Here is a 12,500-nt window from a genome sequence, read left to right as displayed (position 1 = left end):
TGTGTGTGTGTGTGTGTGTGTGTGTGTGATGTGGCTGAGCATGTCACAGCAAGCCAGTCCTTTAATTAGAAGTACTGTAGATGAACATACAGTACATGTGAAAATATACTTGATTTGATCTGATTTTATGAACTGGAGAGAGAAAATGAAAGACACACACACACACACACACACACACACATAGAGACAGAAAGAGGAGGAAGAAGAGAGAAACAGAAAGAGAGAGAGAGAGATGGAGGGAGAGATGGAGAGGGAAGAGAGGAATGTGTGATGGGATGCGTATGGACAGGCACCAGGAGGCTGACGGAGAGAGAGTCTGGCCTGAGTAGTAGCGCAGTGTCAAGGGCAGTGACACAACACGCGGGCCAGCCAATGAGAGCGCAGCGTGGCCCGATGGCTCTGCGCTGGTCTCCCCTCTCTTCAATAATTAAGCCTCCGCCAGCTGTGACCACACTGAGATCACACTCCGCCATTCACAAACAGCCACACACACACACACACACACACACACACAGAGTAAAATCGAGGAAAACACATTCTGACACACACACAAATGTTCTACACAGCATACTGTACATAGACACACATTGAAACACAATAGTAATACAAATGCTGAAATACACACTAAGGCATCTACAGACACACACACACACACACACACACAGACATATGCACAAATGCCACCATAGTGACACACATACACACACACACAAACACACACACACTAACATTGCCAAGGGGCACGGCGCCTCTCTAGACTGGCCCAGTCTCCAGTGGTCTGTTGCCCCTGGTCAAAGGCCCGTTGAGAACAGAGGGGGGAATTACCCTGCGTGTTATAAAAAGAGACAGGCCCTCCTGGGCAGCCGTGGTGACCGTCGCCGTGACCCTGTTGCTATGCGTCTCAGATGGACCGAGACACCCACCCACGCACCCCGTAACTGGACGACATTTCAATAACACACACACCGCTACTATCACTACAAAAACATATGCACAGCTCTGTACATAAAAACATATCATTACACACACACACACACACCGGATGCATATGTAGACATGAAATCTGAAATGCCGGATGCACGCATATATAGACATAATCGGCACACAAACAAACACGCGCACACACAGTCCTACAAACGCACCTACACGATAACGAGTGTGTGTGTGTGCCGTGCATCTGTTTACATAAGTGAACGTGACAGGCTAGGTGTATCGCTCTTGATAAGAGGTTTCCGTGCGTGGCATAATGTGGGTGTTTATCTCGGCGTGCGTGCAGCCAGATGCCTGCTCATGCCCGCATCGTGCCGTCCCTGTTTGTTCCGCTGTAGTAGGCCGGCAAGAGTGTGTGTATAATGAATGAACTGATGAGTAAGACTGTGTGTGTGTGTGTGTGTGTGTGAGAGAGAGTTTGCCACATTGTCGCTTGCTGATTGTGGCTGGCTTAGGGGGGGGTCTGTGTCTATATACAGTACTGTGCTGTGCGGTGAAGTAAACGTGGGCTTGACTGTCAAGGTTTGCTTGCATTAGGCCAGATCATCAGATTGATCACACGCACTGGCCTTTGCATGCATGCTACTATACTGAGCGTGTCTATGTGTGTGTCTGTGTGTGTCTGTGTGTGTGTGTGTGTGTGTGTGTGTCTGTGTGTGTGTGTGTGTGTGCATGTACTGTATGTGCGTGCATGTGTGTGTGTGTGTGTGTGTGTGTGTGTATGTGTCTGTCTGAGACAGGGCAGAGACATGGGGCTGTGTATGCATGAGTGACTTCCCTCCTTTTGTTAGCCCTCATTAGTTCATGTTTATGAACATGCTAAAAACAGCCCTACTCTTACTCTTCCTCCTCCTCCTCCTCCTCCTCCTCCTCCTCTCCACGTATGGCGAGCACATTTTACCACACTCAGCCATTTGGCGCGAGGGAGGCGGGGCTACGGTGACTCGGGTTGCCGGGTAGAAGTGCCGGCGAGACGTCCGGATCTCTCACGCATCACTAGCCGCCCCGGGCACTTAGCCTCCCCACCACCCCAAGTGCCCTCCTCGCTCGCCCCCCTCACTCGCCCCCCTCGCGCCCGTGCCCCCCCCCCCCCTCCCCCCCCCCCCCCCCTCTTCCCCCCTCCCCTCTCCCCCGCTTGCTCCATCCCTTCACAGGACGTCTGTCTGGGAGTCTGTGTTTTCCGTTTACCACCTTCGCTCATTTGCTCCCTCCCTCCTCCCTCTACTCTTCATCCTCCTCTTTTTCTACCCCCCCCCCTCGCCACACACACACGCTCTTCTCTTTCTCTGCCCCACATCCCTCCATTTCTGCAGTTGTCTAACGTTAGCACCAGTCAGTCAACCGTGGAACAGCACCTTGTTTGTAAGAGTCTAGTGAACACACACACACTCTCACTCACACACACACACACACACACACACACACAGACATTCTACTCCCACAACAGCAGGAGCCAATAAGATTACAGCATCTGTGCACCTTCGGGGCCAGGACAACAACAATGGCAACAACAGAAACAGTAAACAACAACAACTATGGCCAAGAAACACAACAACAACAACAACAACATCAACAACAACAACATTCCTGAGCCTCTGGTCTGGCACGGAATAATACTGAGCCGAGTGCCACTGCCTCACTTCCTAAATAATTCAGAGGCTATTACAAGAAATAGCTGTCGACTTCTGTTTACTTAACAAATCCTCCAAACATGCCTTCAAACAAAAGGGGAAATAATTTTAAGAAGTGGCATTGTGCAAAATTAATTGGGGAGATTTTCAATTGAAAACATCTTGCCGTGTCAACAGCACTGAGACCTTCGATGAATCCATGCCTTCATTGGAATATAAAAGAGCTCGGAGGAAACAAAATGTTTTTTTTTTTCTTTCATTTTTTTGGTCTTTGGCTGAAAGGAGAAGAGGACGATTGTTGAATGAACTTTGTGAGCGGCATGAGAAGTGAGTTGACCCTCTCCAGTCAGCTTGTTTACAGTAAACTGGAGCATGACACACTTGTGTTGGTGCACAAACACACTGTACACAACTCACTGACTCATCCCCCTTCAGCACGCTAGTCCATGCCAGAGTACTCCAGCTAAAAACAAAAACAACGCCGATGACACCATCCTCAAAGTCACACTAGGGCCGACTGCTGAGGCATACCAAACAGGACGCTACAACTACACCCACACGTATAACTCTATTAAAACACCTGCGCACTACATAACAGTGATAGTATCAACACACACTCACGACAACATAGTCGTATAAGGTGCATATATGCTGACACGTACATTATAGTTGCTGTTGTACATTTTGTTTCACTATAAATGATGTTGTTCACATTGTTAATAGAATCTTACTAGAGAATCCTACTATCAACTTTAATGTTCTTAAGGTGGTATATCAGCAGAGGAGAATCAAAAATAGTAAAAATAGAGAAGAAGAGAAAGTGTGCAACAAAACCGGGATAGAGAGAGGAAATTAAAATAAAAAAGGAGAAACAGACAGAAAGAAGGACAGAGTGGCCGGTTTGAAGTGGCGGTAAATTCCGTAAGCCTCCGCTACAGGATGGCCCCCAGACCGCATGGCCACAGGTGGGGGGCAGGACCACCATTGCCGGGGGCGACAGGGGGATCCGGCCCTAATTGGCTGCTGCCACTCTTCCTGGGGGCGACGGCAACCGCGGGGCGGCTCACCAGGAAGTCTTCCCGCTGTAACCCCGGCAACAGCGTCAGCGGCGCACGTGACTTTAGCGAGAGTGTGTTTACGAGAGTGTATTTGAGGCGGAAGGGGTTAATCTGTAGCGTGACTAAACTGGGGCAAAAAGTGGGGGTGGGGGGGGGGGGGGGTATAGGAGGGGGGAAAAACAGAGTCAGGACCCTTTCTCTCATGTTCTCTCTCTTCCGCGCTCTGTGATTGGAGGGGGAATGGTGAACGGGGTAGACAGAGGCAAGCAGGGTTCCTGTCCACCGGGGAAGTGAGAGGGAGCCCTGGAGGTCACAGTGAGAGGATGAGAGGTCAAAAGCCAAAGCTCTTAATGCTTTTAATTATCACCCCCTAGCCCACGTCCTTTTCCTCGAGAAAAGGCTCCGTCGGAGACAAGAATGGAAAGGGGAAGTGACCCCCTTGCCCTTTTATTTGACGGACGGAGCAGCGGGTAAATATGTTATCCATCACCTTGACATGAGGCCTTTTTTTGCAGAAAAACTACATTTCCCATGAGCACTGTTTCACTGTGTCAGGCCTACGTGTGGTTTGAAGTCCTTGGGGAAATATTGTACCACCGAGGGACTCCCCCCTGTCCCTCCATTGCGTAATAGCAAACGTGCACGTTACTCAATTGTTACCCAGAGGGCCAGTGGGGTGCAGAGGGGGCAGCTGGGAAATGGCCAGGGCGAGGGGCGATTTCCCGTCCAGCGGAGGAAGTGGGAATTTTAGGTCCCAGCACTCCGGCCAACACTAAGGACACACCTCCCCCGAGCATGTTTACCCAAGATGCTATCAAGACGCTGGAACAACACCAGCGTCAGATCCACACGTAAACATGCTCACACACACTCGCTGTCACACAACTATGCAGATACCGAAAAGGCTCACACGACGACCCCGAGACAACGAAAAAAAACACACACAGGCATGTATGCGCATACATAACAAAACCGACAAAAAACATACGCACAGACAAAAAAAGAATAAATAAATAAATCACATATGCACAAACACACTTTCTGTCAAAACACAGATGGAGACACATCCTCACACACCCATGTTCACAAGGATCCACACACACACACACACAACCACACACACACACAAACACACACACACACACACACACACAGAGTTACAATCATATCCAGACTTTGCTGCGTTCTGAATAAACAGAATGACGGAACTCCTCACAGAGGGGAGGATTCTGAGATTGGAGCAGGAGTCTGAAAACAGCTCTTTGGCAGAGTGAGGCGGACAAACATCCCACCAGTTCAAACAAACAGCAACTTTAGAGAGAGAGGAAGATGCATAGGAAACGCGAATCACACAAACACGACGCTCTGAATAATTCTGAGACACACACACACACATACACACATACACACACACGCTCATACACACGCACATACACACACACACACACACCCGCACACATACACACATACATACACATGCGCAAACATGCTCAGAGCCTTAAATACATGAACTCATGCACCCACACACACTCAAATAGAGCCAATCCTGTATATCCCTGTGCACGCATACACCCACACGCCAGCTATTTTATTAGCAGCCCCGAAAAGCTTGCTAAGATCCTGTTAAAACCATGGCAACAGCATACCCGCTCCCGTCGCCTGTGCGGAAAACGATAGTGTATCAGCGCACAGACACTGGGGCCTCATATTAATGCGCTAAGCGCCGGTGTCCCTGGTAACGCATCGCCGCGGCAGCACGGAGGCTTGTCGCCGTGGGCGTGTCCCACGAGGGGGGCCCGGCTGCTGTTTAGAGGAGCCGCTCGCATCACTTCCCCTCTCGAGGTCACAGGTGTGGAACAGGGCGGGCGATGCAGGCAGCAGGGGGTCTGTTTTGACAGAGCACTGTGTGTGTGTGTGTGTGTGTGTGTGTGTGAGACACCCGCATGTTGGCCTCATCCTGTTTGCCTCCGACACACCTCTCCCCCGCTGCCTAATGTCTAATCTAAGAAGGTCTAGTCTTTGACGAAAGTCTTCCTGGTGCCACTGTAGCATAAACCACATTCTCGTAAACTGCGAGCAGTCAGAGGCTAATAAAATGGAGGAATGTTGCACATAATGAATACCACTGAGGAAGCTTCAGTGGAAATGTACCCTACCTGCACAATAATAGCATACACAATTATAGTATACATAATGATAATGGTTGCTAATATGCTTAGCTCTGTGTGTATATGACTATGTGTGTTTGTGTGTGTGTGTGTGTGTGTGTGTGTGTGTGTGTGTGTGTTTTGTATCTAATCAGCACCAGTCGGCTGCCTTACTGCCACCCCTCCCAGAGGGGGGGTAGATCAGGGCCCAATTAAAAGGGGCATTCCTGACATGCTTTCTGAGGGATGAAAAGAGTTACTTGTTTTTTCCTTCCCTCTCTTTCTGCCTCTCTCTCTCTCTCTCTCTCTATCTTTCTCTTTCTCTCTCTCTCTCTTTCTCTCTCTCTCTCTCTCTCTCTCTCTCTCTCTCTCTGGGTCTTCTCTTCCCCCTTTCCTTTTTTACACGGTTTATTTTCCTCGCCGCATCCCTTGATGTTTAATTGGTCTGGGATTGAGCACTGAGCGGCATCGGGCAGCTTTTTATTTTTCCCCGAGCGTGTCTAAATGCCCTGCCAGAGGGCAAAGGTCACGTGACCCCTCCCCAACACACACACACACAAACACACACACACAACACACACACGCACATACCCACACACACACACCCTAGACCCAGACCGGGTTGCGCAGTGATAAAGGTTGCACAGGGTCGTTCCGCTAACGAGAATTGTGGCGCGACCGCCGAGGGAGACCGCCGCCACCGCCGCCCACCGCCGCCCACCGCCACCACTGCGTCAGAGAACGAGAGACCGAGGCGAAGTGTGTGTGTGCGTGCGAGTGTGTGTGCCGACGACGAGCGGCGTGCCGAGCCCCAGAAAGACGCCTTCGCAGCAGGGCGTTCCTCCCTCGGCCGCCAAGACGCTCACTCAGCAGGGGAGGAAGCACTTGACACATAAACACCCCGGACCTCCAGGAGACAAAGGCCAGCGGAGGGGGGGAGGGAGGGGGGAGGCGGCCGAGGGGAGAGGGCTTCCTGTGGGGAGAGCTGGTCGTGTCTGTGCACGCCGCGCTTCCTGAGGTGTCCCTGTCTCTCCTACAGGTCACCGTCTCTACTGACCTGGCTGAGGTGTGCTTTCAACAACATAAGGGCTCTGTTGAAATCCACCATTTAAACACCTGAACACCTATTCAACATTAGATATTCTGTTGAAATCCACCATTTAAACACCTGAACACCTATTCAACATTGGGATTCTGTTGAAATCCACCATTTAAACACCTGGACACCAATTCAACATTAGATATTCTGTTGAAATCCACCATTTAAACACCTGAACACCAATTCAACATCAGATATTCTGTTGAAATCCACCATTTAAACATCTGAACACCTATTCAACATTAGATATTCTGTTGAAATCCACCATTTAAACACCTGAACACCAATTCAACATTAGACATTCTGTTGAAATCCACCATTTAAACACCTGAACACCAATTCAACATGAAATATTCTGCTGAAATCCACCATTTAAACACCTGAACACCTCAGACTACACCACAGAAACTCCAAAGCCAAAGACCTAGCATCATGCAGATCAGCAGTGATTCACAATCAGCCATCCACAGTAATTGTCTGGCAGCTCACTATACAGACGTAAAGACAATGCTCTACATTCAGTCTACTGCATTAGCTAATGGCTTACATAATGAAACAAATGGAGAAAAATGACCTTGAACTCAATCAGTATTGGCATGTACAGTATTAAACGATATGAATTGTTTTGCTCCCTGATTAAGTATCACTTACTGTTGTAGTGTTGGGTACATTGTGGATGATGTTAAATGTTTAATTTTAGTGTGATTGCATTAAGAGGTTTGGGTTTTGAGAGTTCTTTCTATAGTCCATCTGTTGTGGCTGAGCGTTCCAGTGCAGTGCAGTGATGGCTCACCTGTCTTGTAGATCTCGTAGCGCAGCGAGAAGCCGGCCCCCTGATGGGCGTAGTCGGAGACGAACTTGATGTAGACGGTGGAGCCGGACGAGATGATGGGCGGCGGCGCGATGTTGCTGCAGTGCTTCCCCAGCAGCTCCGCCTGCTCCGAGTTCCCGTCGTGGATCTCGATGAAGTCATACCTGGAGACAGGCGGACAGAAGACCGGTCAGCGTTTGGCCACTCTCACCACACTTCATCAGAAAGAGTATATTCCACTTTCAAACACACAACTAATGCTGGGCATTCAAATTTGACACACAACCAAAACTGGACAAGAGGACAAAAAAATAGTATTTCCACTCTCACCACTTTATCAAAGGAGGGTATTCCACATTCATACACATATAGCCAAAACTGTGCATTCAAGTTTCAGGGACCAAACATCCACAGGAGTATTTATTCTCATTTTATTCAATAATTGCCACTACTCCCTTGCAGGAGAAAGGTCAAAAGGATAATTCCTTTTTAAAATAGTGAGAAAATGCCTAGAGTTTTACCCTTTTTTTATCCTGACCTTTTCTATTGCGGTAAATATCACGTAGATGCAGCGCTCCATAACTCTGGATAACCATAAGCAACACTTCTGCGAGAGTGAATAGCCCGTGGGTTGTTTGTCTAACCTTTATTAAGGAGAACAGCTCAGGGCCCCACCGCGTGGGTCTAACCTTAAAAAATAATCACCAAATTAAACAGCAAGGCTGCAGAGCTATGGCAGAGGCCAAGGCTTGTTTTTTTTTTACTGAGATAATCAAGAGCATGGCAGATTTCCCCCCCGGAATACCAAAGAGAGAAAACTTAGTGGGAACTATCTTGTCAAATGAAACGCGAAAGCACAGGCATTGATTTTTTGGGAGCAGAGACATAGAGACAGAGAGACAGAGAGAGAGAAAGAGCAAGAGAGAGAGAGAGAGAGAGAGAGAGAGAGAGAGAGAGAGAGAGAGATGGTATGATGTCTGACAAAAATTGGATCTAAACTGTGAAACCCCAAATCCCAAACTGCAAGAGTCAAGGCAGCAGTAAAATACCAGGAGGGCAACACAGGCGAAGGCTGACAAAAAAAAAAAAAAACAGAAACAAAGCGGAAAAAAATCTCTGGTAGACAAAACCAAAAATTCGCTCTAATTTCAGCTGCCTTGACCTTTGAACCACTAACTACCCTGCTGCCTTTCCCACAACAAACACACATTCTTGGGTGTCACTTCAGGAACACATGGAGGCCGACTTGCAAGGTCCTGGACAAATCCCACCTGGCGCTTCTGAATCAATTCACACATTCTGTGGGCTACCAGAGTGCAGCTACCAAAAATATACAGCACACTTGTCACCTCGGCTCACAGACTGAACAAAGTCGCAGAAAATCCCCTTCATTGAGTTCTGTGGAATGCCAAACTATGCATGCATGTGTGTGTGTGTGTGTGTGTGTGAGGGTGTGTCTTCTCACATACTTGTTGTAAATCTATGGAAAGACTGAGGACTCCAGAAAAGGGTCAAACTGTATGGCTCCGCAGGGACGCGTCTGTGCATTTAACCCTGAATCATCCCTCGTTTCCTCTCCCACCCTCGTCCACTCATCTCTTCTCCTCTCCACAGCCTCTCTGTCTTCCCACCATCTCCACTTCTTTTCCTTCCTGTTTTGTTTCTCCACCTCTGTTCTCAAATCTCTTCTCTCCTCTCATCCATCTATCTCTCCTTTCCACTCCACTTCATTAATTCCTCTCCCCTCCTTCTCTCAGCCTCCTCCCCTCATCTCCTCTTCTCCTCTCGACCCTCTCCTCTCCTCTCCTCTCCTCTCCTCTCCTCTCTTCTCCTCTCCTCTCAACCCCCTCTTCTCCTCTCCTCTCCTGTCCTCTCAACCCCCTCCTCTCCTCTCCTCTCCTCTTTGCATCCTCCTCTCCACACTCCTCCTTCGCGTGGCCTACTGTTCTAATAGCACAGTCAGTCTGCCTCTCTGATAGAGGCCTACAGTAAAGCTCATCTCCTTCCAGACGACGGCAGGCAGGGGGGATTATGTTCCGCCTGATGTTCTGCAAGCTAAGCTGACAGCTCAGGGCGAGAAGACTGTCTCGCCCCCCGTGCTATTAAACTATGTATTACAAAATCACACATGCATTTTGAATGAGTGATGAAATGTATGGAACAAACACGCCTAGGTGGTAGAAGTAATGTATAAGAATGTATGCTACACGGATAATCTGTTGTGATTCACACTGAAATGTTTAACAAACATATTTATAGCATTCGTCACAGTGTCTTGGGAAAATCATTACTGATTTATGGGCCCAGACATTCTTGCGGTGGAGTTTTCAAAAGTCCGCGTCCCGACAACATGCGTGACAGAGAGTACTCTGAGGCTTCAGTGAACGCTTGCCCCAAATCTCCCATGAAGCACAGCAGCAACAGCAGCAAAGCTGTCTCCCATCATGCTTTGCCAGGGGCGCTCCGAGTCGAGTCGGAGCTCCGTCCCCTTGTGTCAGCGGGAATGGCTCCAGCCATGTGTTCATGCCCTCGCCTCTGAACCCAGCGGAGGATGAAGACATAACATAGCTCATTTAAGCTTCTCTCTCTTTCTCTCTCTCTCTCTCTTTTTCTCTCTCTGTCTTTGTCTGTCATCACACGCACTCAAGGGGCGCTTTTTCTGAGTGACACGGTGCCGGCAGTTATGCAGCCTGCAGCAGATTGCAAGACCAGCGCAGAGAGAGAGAGAGAGAGAGAGAGAGAGAGAGAGAGAGAGAGAGAGAGCAGGGAGGTCTGTCTGAGAACCTGACACTGCCTTCGGCCCTCTCCCTCTGACAGAGCAAGACAGGTGTCCCCCCCTTCCAAGTTTCCCAAATTCTGTCCCCCTTGTGGCCCTCCGCCGGTGCAGGTATCTTTAGACCCCCGTGCCCCTGCCTGGCCCTGCGGAGGCCCCCTCTGTCTAACCCCCGGCCCCCGCAGGCTAATTAAGTCACAGACGGCTCGCTCACTGGCACACTGAACCCCTTTTGCAGATGACTGCTCTTACTGGTGACCTCCTGCTTACTAGGATTTCATGCCCCGCGGGTTGCCAGGAAGGAGGTTCCTAAAAGGTTCTTAAAGACCACAGTTCCCAAAATTCACTTCTTTTTTTTTTTTTTTTTCTTTTCTTAATTACTGGAAATGTCACACGAGACGAAATTCTGGCATGTGTCCAACGTGAATGTCGAGTTAGGAATATGACAAATGGAGCGGTCGCACATACAATCTTTCTCTCTCTTTTTCTATCTCTCTCTCATACACACACACACACACACACACACACACACAAACACACACACGCAGTCTCACATTCAAGTCAAGGATAAAAGCCTGCAAACAAGCCGGTGGCATAATTAGGTTGTAATTGATTTTGTGGAGGAGTTCTGCTAACTCTTGGATTAGCCATGATGAGTGAGTGTCAGATGTGGGTATCGATCAGGCCGTCTCTGAAGTCAAGTCTCCTCAGGTCCTTGATGTAAACGTGAGAGTGATCGAGGGAAAGAGTGAGAGAGAGAGAGAGAGGAGAGCGATAGAGAAAAGTGGAGTAAGTGACGGAGAGCGAGAACAAACGATACCTCTGACGAACCCGAGATCAAAACAAGGATCAAGCGCTCACTTACTCTCCAGAATAACAAAACAAACACGCTAAAGCGTAAGGGGATCTCCACTACAATCCTTCACACACTTTGTTCCTGTCCTCTATCACTGTCCATCTGTTTTGAGAATACAATATTACACATTTGAAGTCCCATTTCACCCACATGATTTGCGTTTACTGGTGCAAATAAATAGAAGCCTGCATGCATTCTACTGGCCCTGTGATTACTAGCCTAAGAGGAGCCATTATAAAAACTGAGACTTTCTGTATCCACCGTCCCTGGAGACAGAGTGGTCTTTATGGGACTAGAGTAGACCCCCCCCCCACACCCCCCCTCGGTGTCGCGTTCAGACTTGTCCCACTTTAGACCCCGTTAACCTCCTGCCTCCTCCTCCCCCCCTCCTCCCCCCTCCCACGCCTCCTCCATCATCTCCTCTCCCCGCCTCCCCCGTCCAACGCTAATTGCCTTTCACACCTTCGGTGTTTTTCGAGATTTTTGTTTCTCTCCCCGAGCCCCCCCTGCACATTCCCCCGAGGCGCCAGAGCCTCCCGCTGAAGTCCGTATCGTCTGGGAGAGAAATATGACAGTGTGTAAATGTGTGTGTGTGTGTGTGTGTGGGTGGGTGTGTGTGTGTGGGTGGGTGTGTGTGTTTGTAAAAAAGAGAAAGAGAGAGAGACGTTAGTCCCCGACACCCTCCTACCACCGGGGAAAAGCAACACCTGACCTGTGTTCAGTGACATCCCATTAATCTCCCGTCTGACAGGAACTTGTTTGGAGTACATAACACTCAAAACAGCGTGTTTAGCCCACATCCCCTTTCCACATTGCTTTGCGAAGCCCAACACTCTAAGCTCTCTGCCCCGACACATTTACGGTAAACAAGTTCACATGACACCCAGGGTAAGATTATGCTTGGCCATCTAATTTCAAATGCCATTTATTTAAACGATGCACTTATACTAATTAAAATTGTGCACACAGTTGGCTGTGCTGAATTTCCCAGTCCAAATGTCCAAATGAACATTTTGCAATGACAAAATGGCCCAGTCAGCAGCTTTCGCTAGATCAAATGGCTTTATGGCAGTATATTTTCTTTTTTCCCTGAGAGGATCAATACGGCACGCATCAAACTGCCTGCCACTTTCCG

The 12,500-nt window shown here is 48.9% G+C and overlaps 1 protein-coding gene across 4 annotated transcripts in view; it reads right to left on the bottom strand.

The window, feature by feature from the left end:
* Positions 1–12,500, bottom strand: part of nrp2a (neuropilin 2a) — a 73,081-nt gene that overhangs the window by 46,297 nt on the left and 14,284 nt on the right. For all 4 annotated transcript variants that reach the window (XM_062528320.1, XM_062528319.1, XM_062528321.1 and 1 more), the window contains one exon: positions 7,719–7,900. In XM_062528320.1, coding sequence (XP_062384304.1) covers positions 7,719–7,900 — 182 coding nt within the window. The remainder of the gene's footprint in view (positions 1–7,718; positions 7,901–12,500) is intronic.

The sequence above is a fragment of the Sardina pilchardus genome, chromosome 23 (assembly GCF_963854185.1).
Source record: "Sardina pilchardus chromosome 23, fSarPil1.1, whole genome shotgun sequence".
Lineage (NCBI taxonomy): Eukaryota > Metazoa > Chordata > Actinopteri > Clupeiformes > Clupeidae > Sardina > Sardina pilchardus.
The sequence above is the reverse complement of the archived record's forward strand: the minus strand, read 5'-3'. Positions and strand labels throughout refer to the sequence as shown.